The sequence below is a fragment of the Schistocerca cancellata genome, chromosome 6 (assembly GCF_023864275.1).
Source record: "Schistocerca cancellata isolate TAMUIC-IGC-003103 chromosome 6, iqSchCanc2.1, whole genome shotgun sequence".
NCBI lineage: Eukaryota > Metazoa > Arthropoda > Insecta > Orthoptera > Acrididae > Schistocerca > Schistocerca cancellata.
In genome coordinates this window covers 694,416,737-694,443,837 of record NC_064631.1, presented here as the reverse complement: position 1 = coordinate 694,443,837, position 27,101 = coordinate 694,416,737, and the positions used below count along the sequence as shown (strand labels likewise).

At 42.5% G+C, this 27,101-nt stretch overlaps 1 protein-coding gene across 1 annotated transcript in view; it reads left to right on the top strand.

Annotated features, from left to right (window-relative positions):
• Window positions 1-1,152: 1,152 nt before the first annotated feature.
• Window positions 1,153-27,101, top strand: part of LOC126088482 (uncharacterized) — a 372,186-nt gene continuing 346,237 nt past the window's right edge. Inside the window, exon 1 of the mRNA XM_049906624.1 lies at window positions 1,153-1,303. Within this exon, the coding sequence (XP_049762581.1) occupies window positions 1,153-1,303 (151 nt within the window). The remainder of the gene's footprint in view (window positions 1,304-27,101) is intronic.

Sequence of the window (27,101 nt, the reverse complement as noted above, 5' to 3'; positions counted from 1 at the left end):
GCCACGAATGCTGACGGACGACCACATGGCTACGCGTGTGGCGTGTTGTCAAGCAATGTTGACGCGCAACGGCAGCACGAATGGGACTTTCTTTTCGTCGGTTGTGACAATGGAGGAGACGTGGATGCCATTTTTTCAATCCAGAAACAAAGCGCCAGTCAGCTCAATGGAAGCACACAGATTCACCGCCACCAAAAAAATTTCGGGTAACATCCAGTGCTGAAAAAATGATGGTGTCCATGTTCTGGGACAGCGAGGGCATAATCCTTACCCATTGCGTTCCAAAGGGCACTACGGTAACAGGTGCATCCTACGAACATGTTTTGAAGAACAAATTCCTTCCTGCACTGCAACAAAAACGTCCGGGAAGGGCTGTGCGTGTGCTGTTTCACCAAGACAACGCACCCGCACATCGAGATAACGTTACGCAACAGTTTCTTCGTGATAACAACTTTGAAGTGATTCCTCGTGCTCCCTACTCACCTGACCTGGCTCCTAGTGACTTTTGGCTTTTTCCAACAATGAAAGACACTGTCCGTGGCCGCACATTAACCAGCCGTGCTGCCATTGCCTCAGCGATTTTCCAGTGGTCAAAACATACTCCTAAAGAAGCCTTCGCCGCTGCCATGGAATCATGGCGTCAGCGTTGTGAAAAATGTGTACGTCTGCAGGGCGATTACGTCGAGAAGTAACGCTAGTTTCATCGATTTCTGGTGAGTATTTAATTAGAGAAAAAAATCGGAGGCCTTAGAACTCTAATGCACCTTGTAGTATAATATATTCGTCCAATGAGTACCCGTTTATCATCTGCATTTCTTCTTGGTGTAGCAGTTTTAATGGCCAGTAGTGTATAATGCCCTAACTAGATAGGCAGGTATATGAGTTGCGCCTGGCTACGACACGCAGTGCATGCCGCTGCAAGCCGAACCAGTCCGGAAGAGGTGCGCACCGGCCAGCCGTAGGAAGTGTGCAGCCGGGCGCGCAACGCTAGCAAGGTCGCCGTCCTAAGTGGCCTAAGCAGGAGTTGCGGAACAGGTGTAGCGACAGGGCGCCGACGTCACGTCACGTCACGGCACGGCACGTCACGTGCGCAGATACGGCCGCTGATAGGCTATCGCGTGGCGGGGCGGGGCGGCGGCGGCCTCAGTCACCATGGGATGCCGCCGGGCGACGCCGCGCCACCACGCGCTCGCGGGCGCGTCCACGTCTGCGTCACCGGCGCTGTCCGCCTCAGCTCCACTGCCGCTGCCGCCGCCGCCGCTGCTGCTGCTGCTGTTGCTGCTCCCCGAGCCGTGCCGGGCCGGTGAGTACCTGCCGTTTCTCTTCCTTCTTATGTACCTCTTCAGGATTTCGTTTCTGTCACAAGTTAGCTAAACCAAGGTGCGGGAGAGGGCACTGTCAGGCAGTGTGAGAACATCAACACCAGTTTAATTTAGCACCGAGCGGCGGTGATCGTTGTATATGGTAGAGGAGGCAAAGTTTCTCTTCCATCTTACTACGCCCTCGAGACTTCGTTTTTGCCTATTTTCATGCAGCATGTTATAAATCGTGGTATGAACAATTTTGACGCAAATGCTAGGGACAAGTATAGAGTGGCGCACGAAATGTGTTACCAATTGTTTCTTTCACAATTTACGACGCACATTAGATATTCCGCTGGGATCTCTACAGCAGTACCAGCAGAGCTTGGAAAAACAAAGGAGTTACGCAATGACGTGTAATTCACGATACTGCCGCTAGGAGACTAGTAAGCAGCAATGGCTGACAATGGAAGACTGACGACACAGCAACGATCGGCAATTGTGTCACTTTTTCATGAAACGAAAAGCCTTGTTGTGACTCAGAGGCGTTTTCGACAACAGTTTAACACACGATGGGTCCCTTTCAAGAAGACCATCCACAGGGAGAATAATGAACCGGTACGCGTCGTTGTAGAGAGAAGTCCCGCGAAATCGTGTAGAAAGGCAGCAGTGCGACTGGGAATATCCAGACGTTCCGTTCAACGCATTCTTAAAAATGACCTCCATATGTACTCATACAAGATGACCTGTGCACAGAAGCTCACTGAAGAACACAAGCAGCAGAGACTACTGTTTGCTCAGTGGGCGGAGGATACGGAAGAAACTGTCAACAACGTTTGCTTTTCAGACGAGGCGCATTTTCATTTAGACGGTGTGGTTAACAAACAAAATGTACGCTTTTGGGCCACTGAAAACCTACAAGTGCTTCATGAACGACAGCATTATGCTCCGAGGATTACAGCGTGGGCAGCAATTTCCAGTCACGGACTTATTGGACCCTTTTTCTTTGAAGAAACTGTGAACAGCGAGCGTTATTTGAGCATGCTTCGCAATAGCTTCATTCCACAGCTTCTTGCTACTGCCTTGTCCTTCAACACGCAGTGGTTCATGCAAGATGGACCAACGCCACGTACTGCAAACACTGTGTTTACACGAGCATTTCGACATGCGGATCATTTCACTCAGGTTTCCAGGTCGCTTCAATGACGGACAAAATTGGCCCCCCAATAGTCCAGACCTCAATCCATGTGACTTTTTTCTTTGGGGGTACCTAAAGGAAAAAATTTTCCCGAAACGTCCACGTGATTTAATGGAGCTCAGAAGACTTATTCTTCAAGCTTGCAGTGAAATTACGGAAGACATGTGCCGTAGGGTAATCACTAACTGCAATGTTCGTTTGAAGGAAGTTAGGAAACGAAATGGTGGACATATTGAGCATATGCTGAGTTAGAACAAATCTCCATGGACGGCTCTTCATTGTAATATATGTCCCTTTCAGATTGTATTGGCAATAAAGTTTATATACAAAAACAAAATGGTAACACATTTCGTGCACCACCCTGTAATTGAAAGGAAGACTCTTGCTACAACAGGGAACCTGACATTAGTATAAACAGATGGCGGTGATGAAACTGCGGTTTGCGCTTTAGTGTCACATAGTTAACGTAATAATAATGTAATAACTGCATGCCGCGTTTGGACGAGTGAAAGTCTGAGATTGCTCTCACCACGCTGAAGAAACAGTGCGAGAAAACTATATTTGAGAAACTGATCATAAACGGTCTGCTTTCTGTCAGCATCTTTCGACCAGTTTCAGTTACACAACCATTGACAAATCCAATTATCTACGATGTGGTGGCAGTGTTGGCAGCATCTGCTAGGTGTCTGTTACTTACCTTACATGAGCCACTTGAACTTCAAAGAATGCATTACTTCGCTGCCGTTGCCATCTCTCCATGAAAATTTAGTTATGCAATTGAAACAAGTCAACAGTTTTAAGGGCAGTATTGTTATTATCATTAACATTTTACTTTGTCGTAGCAGTTCGTAACACGATATTCTACACTATTATGTCGGGGATTTATTGAACCATGAGCCTGAACAGTAAAATGGTTCAAATGGCTCTGAGCATTATGGGACTTAACTTCTGAGGTCATCAGTCCCCTAGAACTTAGAACTACTTAAACCTAACTAACCTACGGACATCACACACATCCATGCCCGAGGCAGGATTCGAATCTCCACCCGCGGTTCCAGACTCTAGCTCCTAGAACTGTTCGGCCACCACGGCCGGCTACTTTCCTACGTTATTTAGCTTCGTCTCCTTTCTATTTGTTTTGTTTTATTATTATTATTATTATTATTATTATTATTATTATTATTATTATTATTATTATTCGCGTAACAGCTAATGTCTGAGACAAAATATTTTACTACGAAAAGAGACCCGAAATACCTTTTAGTGATGCTGTGCTATGCCTTTCTTTGGATCATTAATTTACAACAAAACAGAATATATTGTGTTCTTATTGTTCTGGATCTGGATTTCTATTAAAGGAACATTTTTTCGTTACTGTAACTCGTCATAAGGTTCAACACATCTTCCTTACTTTATAGTTATTGAAAAGGTTAATGAAAATTACTTCGTTATCAATACTGATGTTACAGTACGCAATGATTGTTCAACATCATAATTTTGCAGTGGATTTTGTTAACAGTAAAACAACAATATGTACCACGACTAACACGAGAACATGAGACTATTATCGGAGAAAAAAGATGTTTTTACTATAAGGTTGCCAGACCGGAACTACGCACAGCAAGATTTCTTTTATGTGACGAAAGTAAATTTTTTTTTTTTTTTTGCACTGTCAGTAATATGTTATCAGCAGCCCGCATCAACCTGTAAAACACATCATAAAATCTGCTGCTCTGCTCTGCTACTCCGAAAGCTGCAAGAAATAATTTTTACTTCACTATTACCTGCCCGCTTCTTTGCGGTATGATAGATTTCATTTAGCGCAATTTGAATGCCCCGCGGCAACGGCTCGTTCGTTCGTAGCGCCGCTCTGCACCACGAATAATATTTAAACAACTGAAAATGTCTTAAAGGGATGGGATAAAATACCAGGCAAGCTTATTACAAATCATAATGCAAGGTTTCACTAAGTAACTCTATTCAAAACATTTAAACAATTTGATTAATTACACACCTTTTCAAAACCTTACTTAATGGCGTCCCTCTTACAAACTTGACAAAAGAATGCTACGCTAGCGTAGAATATAACGTCACAGGCTATCCTACTCACGTAACTCGAAGAAGACGACAGAGAAATTAATGTTCGTTCTGTATTATTTATACTAGTCCTTCGACCATAAATATAATACACTGGCCCTGACGTCATTTTCGTGGCTCCAACATCTCTGGGCTGAAGTCACGTGAATGTTGGCAACACATGGTTGTTTCGTGTTGCGCTTATGGCTGTACTCAGCGTTTTGTCGGGGAAATGGCATTACATTTCACGTGTAAGTGTTTCTATGATAGTGCAGATGCGTTTATTGAAATCTGCTGAAGTGACTTTTATATTTTTTTTACACTTTAAATAGAGTATCACGTAAATTAAAGTGTTAAAAGTGATGCCTGTAAAGTCAGAGTGATATTACATTTTGGAAAGTATCTGTGATAATTCGGTTACAGAAGTAAGTATAATCGTTTCTCGTTCCTACTCATAGGTTCCGAAAGGATGAAAACCGAAGGCAGCTTTGGATACAGGCCCTGAAACGGAAAAACTTTAAACCATTTGCTCATACGCGCCTTTGCTCGAAGCACTTCGTGGAGAAGTGTTTTGATAGGTTAGTTATTATTTACAATGTATATCTATTATTTGTATTTACAGTGTCTGTCATTTTTAAACCTAGACTCCAAAATTATTTTCTGAAACTGCAAAGTCTCACCTTTCATCTAAAATATCATTTTTTTTAAACTGATAGTTTAAACTTTTGTAAAAATAGTGGAAACTGAACCTTTGAAGTGCACCTAAAATTGATACTCTAAAATGGACCTGTTCCTAAAGTAAAGAATTTTGACACCTATAGTTGACATAATTCCCATAGCCCATTTTCTTTTATAAGTGACTAGAGCTCGAAACGTGGCGAATACAATGTTTAAAGTTTTGACACGAGCCCACTCTTACTGTTTGAAAGAATTTTAACGACACTTTACTATAATTGATAGTTTATAGTAATTTCGTCCCGCTGCCCACCAGAGTGGCGTTCGATGTATTTGTTAGATTTTATAAATGGTACTTTGAACAAATCCCGGTCAAATGTAGTTCTGGCATAATTTTTCACAAATAAAAAAGTAGTTTTTGTTGGAAGCGTTCGGCAGTCAATTGAGAAATGTGGGGAAAATCCGATACAAACATAGGATGGCAGACCGCTGATTTGAAATCCCGCCACGTTTTGCCAACAGTCACGTGATTTATGTTGGAGCCACACTAGCCCCATAGCTTCTGCACAGCAAGGCCAGTCTACTAGTATCTATGGTCGAAGTACTAGTCACATATTCTCATCTTTGTTCGATATTTAATAAGTATCGTCTGTGGCGGTTTCAGTACTCGCCGACACAGATATTGTCTAAAAGAAATAATAAAAAAAAGTACATAATTTTATACAAGAACAAAACATGATACACAATGTTTTCTCTTTATTACATAATATGTTTTTTGCTAACAGACGTTACATTTAGCACAGTTTCCACAACTCTTCATGGTAGACTGACTATGGAAAGCAGACAGGATCAGAACATACCAGCATAAAAAATTAAACACTTTCTTACACGACAGTTCAGAATGCCCTCTTGAATGTAATTTTTAGGTTCACCACCGGTGTGGTTGCTTGACGGGTACATAGAAAAAGGCGGACAAATCTCGTCGCCTCCATTTTCACCGGCGCAAAGTCAACTAGACTCACATTTGCGATACTATTTGCAAACTTTGCTATCGAATTCCGGTAAACGTTGTGGAAATTTTTCATATCCGTATTGCGGAAGGCTACGATAGCATACACAGTACTCCAGGGATACATCAGTGAGCGCTATAAGGGGCAGTCAAAGGAATACGAGACAGAGAGAAAAAGTAAGTACATTGTCTATTATTTCAAAAGTAATCGCCATAACTGCAACCACATTTATTCCACTGTGAGACAAGACGGTCAGAGCCTTCATGAAAAATTATTTGTGGTTGACTACAGACCCACGATTGTATCCAGACTTGCGACCCTTCGGCCGAAGCAAATCGAGCCCTGAAGGAAGATACTGGTGGCCGAAGCAAATCGACGGCCACCGTCGTCTTTCTTCAGAGCTCCGTCTACATTCTGCCCACGTTCTTTTGTCTACGCTGCAGAAGATTCGCTGGGAAACTCTTACACATCCTCCATACAATTCCGATGTCTCCTCATGCTCGGGAGAACGAGGGTTAAAACCCGCGTCCGACAATCCTGAAGTAGCTTTCCTGAGATTTCCCTTAATTGCTTCAGGCAAATGCCGGGATGGTACCTTCGAAAGGGCAAGTCCGACTTCCTTCCCCATCATTTCCTAATACGATTGGACCTATGACCTACCCTATATCAGCCTACCAATCCTCCCTTGCGATTTCCATATTTTTGAAGCCCTGAAGAAAAGCACTGGTGGTCATCGACTTGCTTTGGACGCAGAGGTGCACGCCTGGGTACAACCACGTTTCCGTAAGCAACAGTAAATATTTTCCTATGAAGGCCTTGACCATCTGGTCCCACACTGGGATCAATGGACTAACATTTATGGCGAATATTTTTGAAAAATTTAACAATTTACGTGCTTTTCCTCCATCTATTCCGTTTTTATTTGGCTGCTCCTTATAGAATTAATGTGACTGCGGTTCGAGACATGTATAAATTGCATGTACAGAACTTTGGACATTTTACGGAAGAAGAGGTATATACAGGGCTATTACAAATGATTGAAGCGATTTCATAAATTCACTGTAGCTCCGTTCATTGACATATGGTCACGACACACTACAGATACGTAGAAAAATTCATAAAGTTTTGTTCGGCTGAAGCCGCACTTCAGGTTTTTGCCGCCAGAGCGCTCGAGAGCGCAGTGAGACAAAATGGCGACAGGAGCCGAGAAAGCGTTTGTCGTGCTTGAAATGCACTCACATCAGTCAGTCATAACAGTGCAACGACACGTCAGGACGAAGTTCAACAAAGATCCACCAACTGCTAACTCCATTCGGCGATGGTATGCGCAGTTTAAAGGTTCTGGATACCTCTGTAAGGGGAAATCAACGGGTCGGCCTGCAGTGAGCGAAGAAACGGTTGAACGCGTGCGGGCAAGTTTCACGCGTAGCCCGCGGATGATGATGATGATGATGATGTTTGGTTTGTGGGGCGCTCAACTGCGTGGTTATCAGCGCCCGTACAATGACCCAATCTTTGCTCAGTCCAATTTCGCCACTTTCCTGGATGATGATGAAATGATGAGGACAACACAAACACCCAGTCATCTCGAGGCAGGTGAAAATCCCTGACCCCGCCGGGAATCGAACCCGGGACCCCGTGCTCGGGAAGCTAGAACGCTACCGCGAGACCACGAGCGGCGGACGTAGCCCGCGGAATTCGACGAATAAAGCTAAACGTACCACAGCCGACGGTTTGGAAAACCTTACGGAAAAGGCATTTCTTAAACAGGAGATTGGAAAACCGATGGATCGGTCGTGGTGGAGATCATGATCAGCAATTCATGTCATGGCCTCCACGCTCTCCCGACTTAACCCCATGCGATTTCTTTCTGTGGGGTTATGTGAAAGATTCAGTGTTTAAACCTCCTCTACCAAGAAACGTTCCAGAACTGCGAGCTCGCATCAGCGATGCTTTCGAACTCATTGATGGGGACATGCTGCGCCAAGTGTGGAAGGAACTTGATTATCGGCTTGATGTCTGCCGAATCACTAAAGGGGCACATATCGAAGATTTGTGAATGCCTAAAAAAACTTTTTGAGCTTTTCTATGTGTGTGCAAAGCATTGTGAAAAATCTCAAATAATAAAGTCATTGTAGAGCTGTGAAATCGCTTCAATTATTTGTAATAACCCTGTATTGTACGCTGGTGCCTTCAGTTCCTACTTATTTCGCTTGATTAGTGTACTGTACGACGAAGAGTGCTACAGTACGGGCTGTAGTACACAAATGCGTCTTTTCCACACATATGCTCATATGACATATGCTATCTAATAAAAGGCAACGGCCTTGCAGCGGTGGATACACCGGTTCCCGTCAGATCACCAAAGTTAAGCGCTGTCGGACGTGGCCGGCTCTTGGATGGGTGACCATCTGGGCCGCCATGCGCTGTTGCCATTTTTCGGTGTGCACTCAGCCTCGTGATGCCAACTGAGGAGCTCTTCGACCGAATTGTAGCGGCTCCGGTCAAAGAAAATTAACGACCGGGAATGAGGTGTGCTGACCACACGCCCCTCCTATTCGCATCCTCAGAGCTGAGGATGACACGGCGATCGGATGGTCCCGATGGGCCACTTGTGGCCTGAAGTCGGAGTGTATTTATCTAGTAAAACGTTACTGGACACATATTAATGGATATTTATATGTAATGTGTCTACCCTTTACCTCTATGATGGCTTGAAATCTGCTGGAGACATTTTCAGTCTGTGGAGGAATTCCAGCCCACTCTTTCCAAAGAGCTGAAACCGGAGGAGTTACACCCTAGATCTGGAGCGAAGTTGACGTTCTGTGTCATTCCAGAGTTGTTCCATTGGGCTCACATACTGACTCTGGACGGGCCAGTCAATTTCAGGAATGTTACTGTCCCCAAATCATTGCCTTACAGATGGTGCTTTATGACAGGGTGCATTGTCATGCTGATACAACCATTATCACCAAACTGTTCTAACAATGCACACGGTATACAGCGCATTTAGAGTTTTCTTAGGTGCAATGATGGGACCACAGCCCAACCATGGAGATCAGCCCTGTAATGTACAACCAAAGACCCCCTCCTCCATACTTGACTGGTGACACTACAAACGATGGTAGGTAACTTTCTCTAGCCGTTCGCCAAACACAAATCCATCCGTCGGATTGACACAAGAGAGAGCGTGATTCATCACTCCAGAGCATTCGATTCCAGTCGTCCGATGTCCAATGGCGCCGCTCTTTACTCCACCTTAAGCATTGCTTAGTGTCGGCTACACTATTTTTTATCTTCTCTCAACCACTGTACCCCAATCCTTTTTGAATCCCTACAGACACTGAGCTAGCTGGATTCCTGTCAGAACCTCAGAACTCACGAGTGCGATTTTTTTTTTGGAACTACCCTCCACAATGCTTGACGGTACTTGTCCTTCAGTGCATTGGGTGTGCGTGGTCTTGGTTTACCTGTGATTGTTCCTTTACGTTTATACTTCACTGTCACATCATCAACAGTCTAAGTGAGTAGCCAGAGAAGTGACATTTAGTTGTCAGTTCTACATCACGTAGCTGTGGGAGATGTGTCTCGGGACTTGGCCCTACCTTTTTGTTACGTCTTGCGTATAAGGAGTGGATGAAAAAAATGTGAACATGGTTGTTGTGACTTGGCAAGACAGCCAAGCCACTATGACCGGTAGCCGAAAGGCACGCGTTTAAGCTCACGCAGGCTGGCGTGAGATCTGGAACAGTTAAAGGAGTTGAGTCTAGTAAAAATAATACGTAGCTGCTGGAATACTTAACTTTAATCCATAATTGGTGAACATCGGTCTGACGGTACATGCGTCACGAGATATATAGCAAATGATAATGGCGCCTTGCTAGGTCGTAGCAAATGACGTAGCTGAAGGCTATGCTAACTATCGTCTCGGCAAATGAGAGCGTAATTTGTCAGTGAACCATCTCTAGCAAAGTCGGCTGTACAACTGGGGAGAGTGCTAGGAAGTGTCTCTAGACCTGCTGTGTGGCGGCGCTCGGTCTGCAATCACTGACAGTGGCGACACGCGGGTCCGTCGTATACTAGCGGACCGCGGCCGATTTAAAGGCTACCACCTAGCAAGTGTGCTGTCTGGCGGTGACACCACAATGGTCTTCGCAAGTTTTTCCTTCTTTCTAATGCCGAACAGACCAAAATCAAGCAGGCCAGTGTGGCCGAGCGGTTCTAGCCACTTCAGTCTAGGACCGCGCTGCTGCTACGGTCGCACGTTCGAATCCTGCCTCGGGCATGGATGTGTGTGATGTGCTTAGGTTAGTTAGGTTTAAGTAGTTCTAAGTTCTAGGGGACTGATGACCTCAGATGTTAACTCCCCGTTCTCGCTTCCCACGCCCGGGTTCCCGGGTTCGATTCCCGGCGGGGTCAGGGATTTTCTCTGCCTCGTGATGGCTGGGTGTTGTGTGCTGTCCTTAGGTTAGTTAGGTTTAAGTAGTTCTAAGTTCTAGGGGACTTATGACCACAGCAGTTGAGTCCCATAGTGCTCAGAGCCATTTGAACCATTTTTTTTGTTAACTCCCATAGTGCTTAGAGCCATTTGAACCATTTGAACAAAAATCATTATGTACGTGGCAGTGAAACAGGGAAGCTTATTGTTAATGCGTGTATCTGGTGTCCTACACTTTCATCCTTAATATCTTAGGTAATACTCAGATCAAAGGAACCAGTTAAATTCGTTAACTAACGCATTCAGAATGATATTTTTCATCTGTCATGAAAGCTGAAAATTTGTGCCTGATGGTGTTCACGAGAAGTAATTGCTTTAACCAAGTAAACATCGTAGCATGCGTCCTTGGGACGTATGTAAGATATTAGATTCGCAGTGGCATGGATTGTTGTGTACAGATTTCGTACATAACAGTAAAGAGAGAGGGGCTACAGAGTGGGGCAGCAATTGTCGTCATAGGAAAGTTGGGCAGGAGAAGAATTAATCAGCGAACAAGTTAACACAGCATACATACAGGGTGTTTCAAAAATGACCGGTATATTTGAAACGGCAATACAAACTAAACGAGCAGCGATAGAAATACACCGTTTGTTGCAATATGCTTGGGACAACAGTACATTTTCAGGCAGACAAACTTTCGAAATTACAGTAGTTACAATTTTCAACTACAGATGGCGCTGCGGTCTGGGAAACTCTATAGTACGATATTTTCCACATATCCACCATGCGTAGCAATAATATGGCGTAGTCTCTGAATGAAATTACCCGAAACCTTTGACAACGTGTCTGGCGGAATGGCTTCATATGCAGATGAGATGTACTGCTTCAGCTGTTCAATTGTTTCTGGATTCTGGCGGTACACCTGGTCTTTCAAGTGTCCCCACAGAAAGAAGTCACAGGGGTTCATGTCTGGCGAATAGGGAGGCCAATCCACGCCGCCTCCTGTATGTTTCGGATAGCCCAAAGCAATCACACGATCATCGAAATATTCATTCAGGAAATTAAAGACGTCGGCCATGCAATGTGGCCGGGCACCATCTTGCATAAACCACGAGGTGTTCGCAGTGTCGTCTAAGGCAGTTTGTACCGCCACAAATTCACGAAGAATGTCCAGATAGCGTGATGCAGTAATCGTTTCGGATCTGAAAAATGGGCCAATGATTCATTTGGAAGAAATGGCGGCCCAGACCAGTACTTTTTGAGGATGCAGGGACGATGGGACTGCAACATTGGGCTTTTCGGTTCCCATATGCGCCAGTTCTGTTTATTGACGAAGCCGTCCAGGTAAAAATAAGCTTCGTCAGTAAACCAAATGCTGCCCACATGCATATCGCCGTCATCAATACTGTGCACTATATCGTTAGCGAATGTCTCTCGTGCAGCAATGGTAGCGGCGCTGAGGGGTTGCTGCGTTTGAATTTTGTAAGGATAGAGGTGTAAACTCTGGCGCATGAGACGATACGTGGACGTTGGCGTCATTTGGACCGCAGCTGCAACACGGCGAACGGAAACCCGAAGCCACTGTCGGATCACCTGCTGCACTAGCTGCGCGTTGCCCTCTCTGGTCGCCGTACACGGTCGCCCTACCTTTCCAGCACGTTCATCCGTCACGTTCCCAGTCCGTTCAAATTTTTCAAACAGATCCTTTATTGTATCGCTTTTCGGTCCTTTGGTTACATTAAACCTCCGTTGAAAACTTCGTCTTGTTGTAAAAACACTGTGTTCTAGGCGGCGGAATTCCAACACCAGAAAAATCCTCTGTTCTAAGGAATAAACCATGTTGTCTACAGCACACTTGCACGTTGTGAACAGCACACGCTTACAGCAGAAATACGACGTACAGAATGGCGCACCCACAGACTGCGTTGTCTTCTATATCTTTCACATCACTTGCAGCGCCATCTGTTGTTGAAAATTGTAACTACTGTAATTTTGAAAGTTTGTCCGCCTGAAAATGTACTGTTGTCCCAAGCATATTGCCACAAACCGTGTATTTCTATCGCTGCTCGTTTAGTTTTTATTGCCGTTTCAAATATACCGGTCATTTTTGAAACACCCTGCATTAACTTAACTTGCGCTTCTCCAAGCGAGCGAAGACTACATATAATGCAGCAAGAAACAGAGCCCAGCCCTCAGAACGTCAACTCGGATTAGCCTTGCTGCATTAAGCACGAAGGATGCTGTCGCAGTGAAGAGACCCCAAGTGTAAATGGGCTGTGTGGTTGCTGCCGGCCATCATATATTGCTGTGGTAGAGGGCGTTCGTAGTCCAGGGCCGCTGGAGATACGGCTCAGTGGGCATGCACCACTGGGTCCATCAGATCCCTTGCGATTGCTTTGGGCGTCAGATGGAAACTCGCAATCCCGTTACCAACTTCGCTGTGCCATGGGGAGGTATTGATGCGTGATACCACATGGATGACATTCCACATTCCGTTCCAATTTCTGTGGTTTTCCCCTAAATCGATTAAGGAAAATGCTGCAATGATTCCTCTAAAGAGGATACTGCAGTTTACATGGCCATTTGTCGCCAATCTGAACATCTCCACCCTTATTGGTTGAGTACATGATCAGTGAACATACACTGGAAGAAACCACATTCATTAAATATTAGAACGTATGTGAACCAACTCCATAAAACAAATCGTAGGAAAGGCAGATGCCACTGTGCTGACGGTGAGATTAATTTGAAGACTCCTCAGGAAGTCTATTCCACCGAAGAAAGAGTTAAATCACATCCCTCGTGAGCCCGAGACATGAGTGTTGTTCAGCGGCCTGAGGATTTTGTCATGTAGGAATGATAAAGAGAGCAGTGTGCTTCGTCACATGTTAGTTTAATAAATGACAAAGATTCCTGAAGAGTTCAGCCTATATATTTACAATTGTCTGCTGACTTCCATGAGTACTGGAACATTACATGCAAAAGTTCGATAACTACCTCACTCCTCTACGTAATACAGGGCTATTACAAATGATTGAAGCGATTTCATAAATTCACTGTAGCTCCATTCATTGACATATAGTCACGACACACTACAGATACGTAGAAAAACTCATAAATTTTGTTCGGCTGAAGCCGCACTTCAGGTTTCTGCCGCCAGAGCGCTTGAGAGCGCAGTGAGACAAAATGGCGACAGGAGCCGAGAAAGCGTATGTCGTGCTTGAAATGCACTCACATCAGTCAGTCATAACAGTGCAACGACACTTCAGGACGAAGTTCAACAAAGATCCACCAACTGCTAACTCCATTCGGCGATGGTATGCGCAGTTTAAAGCTTCTGGATGCCTCTGTAAGGGGAAATCAACGGGTCGGCCTGCAGTGAGCGAAGAAACGGTTGAACGCGTGCGGGCAAGTTTCCCGCGTAGCCCGCGGAAGTCGACGGATAAAGCAAGCAGGGAGCTAAACGTACCACAGCCGACGGTTTGGAAAATCTTACGGAAAAGGCTAAAGCAGAAACCTTACGTTTACAATTGCTACAAGCCGTGACACCCGATGACAAAGTCAAACGCTTTGAATTTTCGGCGCGGTTGCAACAGCTCATGGAAGAGAATGCGTTCAGTGCGAAACTTGATTTCAGTGATGAAGCAACATTTTTTTCTTAATGGTGAAGTGAACAGACACAATGTGCGTATCTGGGCGGTAGAGAATCCTCACGCATTCGTGCAGCAAATTCGCAGTTCACCAAAAGTTGACGTGTTTTGTGCAATCTCACGGTTTAAAGTTTACGGCCCCTTTTTCTTCTGCGAAAAAAACGTTACAGGACACGTGTACCTGGACATGCTGGAAAATTGGCTCATGCCACAACTGGAGACCCACAGCGCCGACTTCATCTTTCAACAGGATGGTGCTCCACCGCACTTCCATTATGATGTTTGGCATTTCTTAAACGGGAGATTGGAAAACCGATGGATCGGTCGTGGTGGAGATCATGATCAGCAATTCATGTCATGGCCTCCACGCTCTCCCGACTTAACCCCATGCGATTTCTTTCTGTGGGTTTATGTGAAAGATTCAGTGTTTAAACCTCCTCTACCAAGAAACGTGCCAGAACTGCGAGTTCGCATCAACGATGCTTTCGAACTCATTGACGGGGGCATGCTGCGCCGAGTGTGGGAGGAACTTGATTATCAGCTTGATGTCTGCCGAATCACTAAAGGGGCACATATCGAACATTTGTGAATGCCTAAAAAAACTTTTTGAGTTTTTGTATGCGTGTGCAAAGCATTGTGAAAATATCTCAAATAATAAAGTTATTGTAGAGCTGTGAAATCGCTTCAATCATTTGTACTAACCCTGTATTTTAGTTAAATTTCGACTGCACGGAACATAGTTTTGACAAAAGCATATTTTTGCTCTTAATTTTCTGATATATATTATGTCTACATCCGTATCTACGTGATTACTCCGCTATTCACAATAAAGTGCCTGGCAGAGGGTGACAGATTCAATAAATACGACCCCTAGTGTGATGAACTGCGAATCAATCCAATATACACGTCCCGTTGTCCATTGTTGTGTACACAGCAGATAATGATAACATTTATTGGAAGATTGAAGGACCCTCAGTTTCGGTGACGTTGAAGGCTGTGTATTGGACTATTTCATTAAACTGATCCATCACAACAGATATGTGGTGATTTGTACAGGTCATATTGCACTATTTTTATTACATAATACATCAAAGATATTACGGTGTTCCAGGCGATGCAAGGTGTGAAATTACCTCGGCACAGAGCATATTTTAATCTCCAATGCGTTAGTTAATAGAGACACTACGAAGTAATAATTACATTATGACCATACCCCAAGGAAAATTAATGCAATACGTTTCTATATCTACGAAACTGAATGTACTACAACAGGAAATTATTTCTATAATTTTATACGTCAGTGTAAAAGCACTGATTTTATTCTTGAATGCCATCTGTACTGTGTCGTTTTCGTAAACCCAGTTCAATCAAATAATTATACGTAGTGAACCCTAAACAAAAATTTGCACACTGTCGCCGACCGTCACTAGAGCCGAAACCTCCATGGGCTCCTAGTGGGGAAAATGTGCCCCTGTGACATTTTTGTCACTTTACAAAAGTTCTGTTTTCTCTAAACACTCTACGATTTTGTACAGGTAGATTTTTACACCTTTATGTTTGATTTACATCCTTTTGTTTGCCTTAGATTTACTCTCAATCCATATTCGGTGATCAGTTGACTGTTCTCTCAACTTAATTGTTATTCACCACTGTAATAGAATGTAATGTCATATTGAATTGTATCACTGATATACAGCCATAGCGAATTTTAAACTTCCTTTCATTTCTTCCGTTGGTTCTTCGATATACACTTTGAAACGTACGTGACGAAGCGTGCATCTATGCCTTCTTTGCTTTTAACCCAAAAATTTTTCTTTTGCCTCTCCATTCTTGTAGTACGTTGACGGTTCTCGTAAATATTGCGTATTACCCGCCTTCTCCTATAGCCCTCACCTTTCTCATTAACGATTTCAATCGTTTTGAGCAATTTTACATTATCAAATGCTTTTTGTAAGTCGACAGTTTCTGTGAAAATATCCTGATATTTCTAAAGTCTTGTGGGCATCAATAATCATAAAGTGAGGACTGTCTGGCTGAAGCCTTTACTTTTCGTAGCCCCGTACTGGAAGAGATCTCAGCTTCCTTTACTTTCTTTGGTTTTATTACACTATCCAGTAGTTCCAACTTACGTAATATCAAGCTGTTTAGGCAATAGTTGTCGCATTTATCTGCCCTACAGTTTACAGTTCTTCATTGTTACTATAGTGTGGTGCAAGGTAAGGGAATATTTTTTATTATTTTATTTTGTAACATGCAGAAACATTGATGGACAAGCGTTCAGTTAAATGGTTTAGAAGTTGCTAGGCATTCTCAATTGCAAAATAATGTGAGGGTGAGTTCAACAAGTCTATTACATCCGATGGGCATCAGGAGTGCTAACATTACGAACATGTTGCCAGCCTAAGTATACTGAGACCACTCATCTTGTATACAACCATCCGATTCATGAGATACCTCAGTAAGAAGTGTTTTTTTCTCCAAAGTGGTTTAGTTTAAATGCAGAATTATTTACATCACCGATTAAGAGCTGAAAGGCATTTTGTGCGACGTTAATGTTGGGTGAAGATTATATTAAAAAATAAATAAATAGTGTAACTTTCAAAGGTAACCCCTACAGAATGCTAGTTCTTTTGATTTGGAATAACCATTTATATTTATTTGATTGGTCTGTGGTGGCAGGAAAAGACTAAATTCGTAGCACTCACAATTAAAAAGAAATAGCTTTACCCTAAATTGAAAACAATAAAACTAATTTGCAGATGCATTTAAAGCACATGCATTTCTTATCAACAGCTTCATTCTGGTATTAAACTCTTGCAGTTATGTATGTTCATAAGGTAATAAATGTTTTAATGTTGTTGTTTCATTTAATTCACTATTAATTAAAGCATACCGTTTTCCTCTAATTCAGTTGTGAGTACTGAAGTATTTTCACTCTTTAGGGCATCTATAATTCCGCAGTCACTCATGTTATGTGTTCTATCCGAAATGATACGTTACGATCTGTGGAAATTAACACGTACCACATGTCAGGAATCAGTGCTATGAAGGAGCCCGCTACAGTTCGTTTTGTGTCACTACGATCTGTAACTGTGACCACCCGTCTTCTATGAAATTTATTTGTAGCTTACATAGAATCGAAAACTTGACTGATGACCACACGAATAAATATACTAACTGTGCCCGACATAAACTAAATCTGAATCTGCCATAATTACTAGGTGAGTACAGAATGCTTTCTAAGTCCTTACAAGTTCATTTTTATGTTTCCATAGCGTATTCGGAAAAAATGGAACCCTTAACAGGTTCACGTTGTTGTCCATCTGTCTGTTTGGCTGTTCGACTATTAAAAACCCCCTTTTGCACAGGAACGGGTTGATGTATCAATTTGAAATTTATGTCACATGTTAATGTCTACGGTCCCTTGACGGTGGAAGAAATTGAAGCTTCTAAGTCAACGCGATCAACATATTTTGATACTTGCTAACACATTCATCAAAATCCGTCGAGTACTTCCCGTTGACATAGAATCATGAAATTTGGCAAGAAATAAGCTTTCGTAGAGCAACTAACGGAAAAAATCGAAAACTTATTAAGTTGTAATTATAACACTACAAAAAAAATTTTTTTTTGGTCATTTATCTGTCTGTCTGTCCGTTCGTACGCTAAGACCCCTTTTTCTTAGGAACGGGTACACGTATCATATTGAAATTTATGTCACATACTAAGCTCTATAGTTCCTTGGCAGTATAACAAATATATGCTCTTAAGTCAGTGTAATCAGAAGATACAGACATTTATGCCGCAAATTTTCATACTCGCAAACCCACTCAACAAAACCTATAAGGTACTTTCCGATGACTTAGAATCACGAAAATTGGCAAAAAGCGAGGTTTCGCAGTAAAAGTAAAGAAAAGAATGTGAAGATTCTTAATTTATAATTATACCACACGAGAAAATATTCTGTGATCTGTTATCTGGCTGCCTGCCTCTCCTTTTCCTCAGGAACGGTATGAAGTATCAAGTCGAAATTTGTCTCATATGCTGGGGTCTACGGTCCCTTGGCGATGTCGAGAAGTTAACCACCTAAGTCAGTGCAATCAAACGAAACGGCCACTTATCTCACAAATTTTGATACTCGCAAACTCACTCATCAAGACCAAAACGTTAGTTCCCGATGCCCTGAAATCGTGAAATTTGGTAAGAAGCAAGGTTCCAAAAAATCTGATAAGTGTTAATTTGTAATTACATCATATGACAAAACATTTTTTGTCATTTGTTATCCGACTGTCTGTCTGTCCTCGTGTTAAGACCAGTTTTTCCCAGGAACGGGTAGACGTGTATCTTGCCACCATCGATATCGATATTGGTCAGACCAGGATGGAATCCGATTGACGGCCGTGGCTGGAGCACCGGCCACTTAGACTGCGGGCTTTAGGCAGTTTTCCACGCTCATTTAGGCAAATTTTGGGATGGTCCCCAGGCTGCCTCAGAAAATAAGGTACACAAACTATTAAAATACGATCTCACTCCGAACACTTCCCTCCCTTAGGTAACTGACTCATCCGGCGATAGGATTGGAATCAGCAAATTAAATAAATCATAGGCTACAGTGCATCACCTACTACACGGGATTGTCACCAGGGGGAGTAGAAAAACAAGTTTCCTCTTATGTCAATAGAGGGCTCGCTAACACTCCTACCGATTACGACTGCAGACCTTGGAAACTGCATTCTGGTGCGATGGCATACTGTTTTCTAAGCGTGCTGAGCGAATTTCCCTCGGGGCAGTTTGGCGCGCCTCTTTACTCGCACTGTGTCCAGACGTGGGCGTGGTGCGGGCGCTGGTGGGGGGGGGGGGGGGGGCGGGAGGGGGGGGGAGGGATTGCGTGCTGAGCTTTCCGACAGAGGGAACCCCCAGTCGTAATTATACGCCGTGACAGCAGCGGAAAAACTCAGAACACTCTACACCAGGAAACTCTCGTTTGCGTTTCAGGGGTTCCTAGTACGCACGTTGACCGGTACTTCCGTCTGTAACAGTCTAGACACAATGTAAGTAACTCACAAGGGAACCTCCCCATCGCACCCCCCTCAGATTTAGTTATAAGTTAGCACAGTGGATAGGCCTTGAAAAACTGAACACAGATCAATCGAGGAAACAGGAAGAAGTTGTGTGGAACTATGAAAAAACTAGGCAAAATATACAAACTGAGTAGTCCATGCGCAAGATAGGCAACATCAAGGACAATATGAGCCCAGGAGCGCCATGGTCCTGTGGTTTGTGTGACCAGCTGCGGAACGAGACGTCCTTGGTTCAAGTCTTCCTTCGAGTGAAAAGTTTAATTTCTTTATTTTCGCAAAGTTATGATCTGTCCGTTCGTTCATTGACGTCGCTGTTCAGTGCAATAAGTTTAGTGTCTGTGTTTCGCGACCGCACTGCAAAACCATGCGATTACTAGACGAAAGGACGTGCGTCTCCAATGGGAACCGAAAACATTTGATCGCAAGGTCATAGGTCAACCGATTCCTCCACAGGAAAACACGTCCGATATATTCTATACGACACTGGTGGCGGCATGTGCGTCACATGACAGGAATATGTTGTCGACCCACTTAACTTGTACACTTGGTGAATGGGTAAAAAGATTCTTCTACCTTGCCCGATTTAGGTTTTCTTGTGGAGATAATCACTCCCAAAAAAGTGATGAAAATATAAGAGTTTGTCACATAAATCGTAGCAAATGAATGCAACAGTTTCACAGTCGCACACAGTATTCCCTGTGGTCTGTGAAAACATATGTTTTTAACGCTTTCAAATTTTTCCGTGTGCAGACCGTCAAATCCTGCATATGTCCAAGCAAATCTGAACATGTCCCGGAATTTTGGAGAGCGAAGTTGATTACGTGTGAGTGCCTGAACTTTGATAATTGTCTGAAAATAAAAAAATTAAATTCTTTACTCGAGGGGAGACTTGAACCAAGGACCTCTCGTTCCGCAGCTGCTCACGCTAACCTCGGGACCACGGCGCTCCTGACGTGGTACACTTCTTAATGTTGCCTATTTGCGATGGACTACTTAGTTTGTATATTTTGCTTATTTTTTTCATAGTTCCACACAACTTCTTCCTGTTTTCTCGATTGATCTGTGTTCAGTTTTTCAAGGCCTATCCACTGTGCCAACTTATAACTAAATCTGAGGGGGGTGCGATGGGGTGGTTCCCTTGTCAGCTGCAAATACAAATTAAGAGTTTCCGATACACAGTGTAGAACTTAATTATTTAGTTCCTTTATAGCATGTTCTATAGATATTTAGCACGATATGTCTCTAAATCATTTACAACGAGTCAATTAACAAATTACATACACATGGTTTATTTCCCAGCGTGGCTACACGTCCGTCGTTTACAGATTGCTGAATAGCAGGAGGTACGAATTTAATATCGACGAACAAATCATCTCATTATTTGAGCATCATCCTATTATCTCATTTTACTTATCTGATTTTTACTTTTCCTTTCCTACCTTCCAGCCTGTAACATTTCTTTTTACATTGAAACAGTGTCTACAGGTTGTGTTCGATTTTTGTTCAGGAAAATGGCCACGGCGTCAAGCAAATGCCAGAGATTCAGCTGTAGACTTTGTTCTACGACAGCAAAAATATATTGGATTTGATTAATAGAAGTAAAGAAAGCGGTAGTTGCGCCAAAATAATCACCTATTTAACCAGAGGTGTAGTTAGAGTTTAGAATATAGCGCAGCTACGCCTCGAAATAATAATGTTAATGCGTGAACATGAAAATTTAGGTACCGGTACCGATTTTTGATATTAATTATACAAGGAGGCCAATGAAACTTACAAAATTCGAAAAGTTCTTGGTCATAAAAGTGCACAAAGAAAAAATTGCGTATACGTAGCCATTAAGAGGGGTAAAGAAAGTAGCTGCTTTCGTATTCATAACTACGACAATACCTTTTCTGTCGCGCATTAAAATCTCCAACACGTGAACATCGAAAAACTGAAGTGTTACCAACTTCTGCCTTTTACTGATCAGGTGCTATGGTAGAAATGACATCGAAAAGTAACAACGTGTGTTGAAATCGCATTCTAGGGACGTTCATGTTCTCAAGGTTCATTTGCAGTTAGTTATACACGCATATCGGGCAGATGCAACGCGATAACTACTACGTTGATGATGTCAGCAATTGAAATCAAAATATTGTAGTAATGATGTCCGTAAATAACGTTATATATTTGCGTTGTTATTTTCTGTGAGAGTACCGTCGTGATCATTTGTCACAGTTACCAGGAAATTTGAAGTAAATATCTAATTCTTAATTTCTTCATTTTGAATAACTATGACTTCTGACTTCCCTTGTTATATGAAAACTATATTTGTTCTAGGCTATGCCTAGAAGGAGATTGCTAAAGGATCAGACTGAAAGAGAAAGAGCTACAGAGAGAAATTTTTTCCATGGATGGGGTAATAGAAATAATGTTGACATTGATAATGATAATTCTATTGTTCTTTTGAAAGATACATTCAAAGACTCTCAACATAATTGCTTTGAAGAATACAGAGTGCAGGGTTTTGTAATGCAAAACAATTCACACCTGAAGTTACTTTGTGTGATACAACAGCATTTACATTGTATTGCCATAATGGAAAAGTTAATTTGCCGTTGTTGATACAAAGTTAATTTTTCAATGCAGTATACCAAAGACTCACTTGCAACGATCGAACAATTAAAGAGGACCCATTGAGTTATTTTAATGACATCCGTAGCTAGAATGCAACAGTTTCCATTGCCAGTTCTGAGGAAAACATTTCAGACCGTTTTACATGGAGTACCTGTACATCACTTTAAGCTACAAAACATTTCTTATCATAGGTTACTTCCAATAAATTCTATGTATGGTCGTTCACCATGTTACGGGCAGTTACGTTTTTATGACACTGATAATGCTTGCCCTTCGCCCTTTCTTACTCTTTTCCTCATAGCGTTTAGGTAAGAAACAAAATTCCCCATGTGTCAAGGTAAAAATTAAGAATCTGCATATGAATAAATTCCAGTTAATTAAATAAAGAAGTTTGACTTTTACTTTATAAACTCAATTGGTCGAATTTAGACCACAGGTGATTCTAGTATATATTAATCGTTCTTGTTGTATGACGTCCATAAAACAAAAGACGACAATCTAATCTACAGAAGACAAACGAAGAAAACGGCAGCAGTGATACAGTTGCTCTAAGGTAGCTTCGTATACGATAAATACCGCCATGAAACAACACACTCTCCCGCGAAAGTAAACGGAAAGACTGTTGTTGCTGACGGGAGAGATGTATACACCACAACCCAAGCTAAAAACTGTTTCACTGGGGAAAGAGAGGAAACATTTGTATTGCTGTTCTTCGACGTCCTGCTTTACAAACAACACATTGATTAATATACAATTTGGACAGGAAAACTACAACTTCTAAGAGATAGTTGCATGAGGATTGCCAACACCACACTGGAAAAAGGCAATTTGATTGTACTGGTAGGAAGACATCTAATCAGTGACAAAGTCGTTGCAGAATATCAATTAAAGAAAAAATGGAAATTGGAAGGTGAAAAGATTATGAATCCTGTAGGAACTGAATAAAACGATGCTGACTTTAATGCAATTTCTTTACCAACCGATTCCAGTCCAGGACCATGTTCATGGTAGTCAAATAGGCAATTATTGGGATTCGAAACCCAAGCAGAACAATTCTGAACGCGTTAACTATGTGAAATGCAGTTGTTGCCGGTTTAATGTTTTCATTTGTTGTGATTAGCGCCTGGATTACTCAAGTTTCTTGTGTTGAAAATTGTTCTGTTTGACTTAAATTATGCAGCTTGGATTTCGAAGAATATGTGATATGCAATATTCGTTTTGTAATTGCTTATTTGACTGCGGTGGACATGGTGCTGGACTTAAAACGGTCCGTAAATAAACTGCATTAAACTCAGCATCTGTGTTACGCTTTTCCTACACTACATATATGTTGATAGCTGTTTTGACAAGAGGTTTAAATCTCATTTTGTCATGAGTACAAAAAAGAAAACAATGCTTCTCTCTCTGTACAAAACCGTTTGCATCCAAAAAACTGAGAAAGTATTCTGATACCGTAAAATTATACTGATCGCCACACCACGGCAAAAAATAATGAGACAAATCTCGAAATAAATTCTTTATTATGAACTTTCCAAGTGCCGTACCAGGAATTTGAATGTCTGTAGCACAGCCAACTAACATTAAATAAATAACAAAGAGCGTAAATGTGTCTTCCTCTTCGGAAGCAGACGGAACAAAGTCACTTCTGCGGCAGACTTATCTGCTAGACTTCTTCATTGCCCCCTCCACCAACAGGAGCTGATTTCGCCAGCCGAGTGACTGTTCGAGGTACGTTCAATTTAGCTGCTGACGTAAGTTGCTGGTGCGAAAACAGTTGCTGGCTCTGCAGCCACTTCAGCTTCTATCTGCAGATTAACGTGTTGAGATTAGCCGTTAGAGTGAGATGGACCGTAGGGACAGTCAAATAATTTTTACTGTGTTTCAGTAATTTCCAAGCTTTATTCTGAAGACTTACTTTTAGATTTTACGATCAATGTTCTTTCAATTCCGGCCACAGATATAAATGTATACCCTTCTATAGTGTCATCTGCCACTTAATACTTACATTTCAACAAACATCGTATGACCTGATTTGATAAATATTATTGTTTTATACTGAGACCCAGTAATCACATTCAGATCACAGACTCTTTACACAGATTTGCCCAAGGTAATAGTTTCTTATGGTCAATGTGTGTGTCAAACGATTTAATGTGCAATTTAATGCAATAAATTGAATTAACTATGGTTCTCGTTTAACTTCATAGTTAACGAATTCCTTTCCATCATTTGTAGGCCTTACTATTTATTTATGTCACATTAACAGGGCGAAGTTACATAACTTAAAAGTTTAAAACACAGCATCCACTAGTACTAGATCCTCTAGCTTTCTATGTGATTTGGCACCTGGATGAAGTATAGGGGCATGCAACAGAGTAATGAGAGCACAATAGCATTGAACACACTTTTTTTAACGGCACTTAGACTTTTTTCCATGTTCACCCTTCCAATGGCTATGGCGCAAGAAGAAAGTAACATGCAAAAAAATGGGGAACTGGACACCAAAACAATTCAGTTTGTGTTTGCAACATACGTGAAGTGCGTGACCGACGGCATTAGAAAGGTGCTTCGACGTAACGTTTAAAGGCTTTTTATTAAACCACCAAAACCAAAAGTTACTTTAAGGTCGCCAACCAGAACCGCTACAGACAATCGGGTGAACGAAATGAGGTACAAGAGTAAAAAAAATAATTGTTGGGGGAGACAAGATGTGCAGTTAAAGAACTCTTAAAACAGCACTAACGACTTGTCCGCCTCAAGCAACCCAATAAGTCAGCTGCCTCTGAAAGGAGTCCAAAGTGTGGTCAGCATACAGAGTTTCCTATTTTGACCAAGGTATCGTACTCTTCTAAACGGAAGGTCAGAGAGGCAATCGGGATTTGCTAAACATCGGAACAATTTCACTCTGGATGACGGCTTTTGGGTGTCGGTGCGATCACTATCTTACATCACAAGAAACCCCTTGACCGCGAAGTCGCAAGTTCAGTCTTTAGTAAGGCTCGATTGAAAGTCTTGTGTTAACAGTTATGCCAGCAAAGATATTAACTGATAATGACTCATGCTGTGCACCAGGAGGGCAACCGGGGTATGCAGAGATCAAGCTTCTATGGGATGTATGTTTTATACTTCACAAAACAGACATGGTCGACATTCAAGAAATGTTCAAAACAAACCATTAACATGCACCATGAACACCGAATGAAAAACGGCGAGTCACAGTGATCAAAAAGGTTTGCATCATGAAGATCGAAGGTGAACTCCTTTGGAGTTCAACTATTCTTAAAGAATGTACACAGAATCATCTTGGTGCAACGGGGTGATGAGAACTGATGGAATGTGATGGCATGCGAAACAGTCTGTCATGGAGCTTAAAGTGAAACTGGCTATCCTTTAAAGGGTGGCTGCAGATAAGCGATAACATGTTTTATAGGCACGGAAAAACAAGCTTCCAGACCCTGAATTCGTCCAGTGGTTCCAGGCGGTAAGAATTTGCAATGTCACATCCTCTTTTAGAAGGGATAGTTTGCTATAAAGGAATATGATTTTTATACGCAGAACAGGAATCAGGCAAATGCCACTTACTGTGACGAGACATTAGCCAAAAGCAGTGCTCGTACCATAGTTGTAGTTCTCTTACGCCAATTTTCCCACTCCTGTTTACTGTGACACAAATATTCCCTACTGCACTTGGAAGATCACTTCCCAACCAATTTATCATCCAGACTAGCAGACAGTATAATTGTCTAAGAATGCGCTAGGGCATTGATGTAAGTTGAACTTGGTACCATTCTCTTGTTACCTCCTTTTTTCAAGGTTCCTTTCACATGCAATCCCTCTTCTAATTCCGATTGATCAGAGTTTCAAACAAATTTCCTACGAAATGATGGAAGAAGTTTGTGTATCTCATGTAAAATTTTCGGAGCGATTTCGCAGTTTCCTGTGCATCGTCTACTTGACGGTTATTTCAGATTTCGTTATCTTTCGTCTTCCAATTCCGTATCACTGTTGTGACTTACGCAACCATCCACTGCTTTCCTTGAAATCACTGTAATCTCGAGCATCGTTGAAACGCGCAAACATCAGTTATTGTGACAAGTGCGCATTGTCCTCCCTTCGATATCCCTAGTTGTCCTTATGCACTACACTACCAAATTGCTGCGGACTTATTCGAAATCTGTTCAACTTTTTTTTAACTATGCTGCGAACGATGTTCCAAGTACATGATTATATTTAGTTCCCGCTCCTTGGACAACGATTTTCCTTTACTACGTTTCACTGGAGACAGGATTTGTGGTTTCCTGTCCGACGCGGATGGTGAACTACACACATCAAAAAATGTTTTGCATCACCTCGGTTCGGTGAGTTACGGACCCTGTAAAGAAAATTGGAATAGAGATCAACATAAACATCATTTCCGCCCTTTTTATTGCTCAGGAAAACCACGCAATGCATGTTGTGCCACCATACAGCGAGACTTTCAGAGGTGGTGGTCCAGACTGCTGTACACGGCGGTACCTCAAATACCCAGCAGCACGTCCTCTTGCATTGATGCATGCCTGTCTTCGTTGTGGCACACTATCCACAAGTTCTTCCAGGCACTGTTGGTCCAGATTGTCCCACCCTTCAACGGCGATTCGGCGTGGATCCCTCAGAGTGATTGGTGGCTCACGTCGTCCACAAACAGCCCCTTTCAATCTACCCCACGCATCTTAGATAGGGTTCATGTCTGGAGAAAATGCTGGCCGCTCTAGTAAAGCGATGTCGTTATCCTGAAGGAAGTCTTCACAAGATGTGCGACATGGGTGCGCGAATTGTTGTCCGCGAAGACGAATGCCTCGCCAATATGCTGCCAATATGGTTGCACTATCGGTCAGAGGATGGCATTCAAGTATCCTACAGCCGTTACGGCGCTTTCCATGACCACTAGTGGCGTACGTCGGCCCCACATAATGCCACCCCAAAACAGCAGAAAAACTTCACCTTGCCGCACTCGCTGGACAGTGAGTCTAACGCGTTCATCGTGGCCGGGTTGCCTCCAAACACGTCTCCAACCATT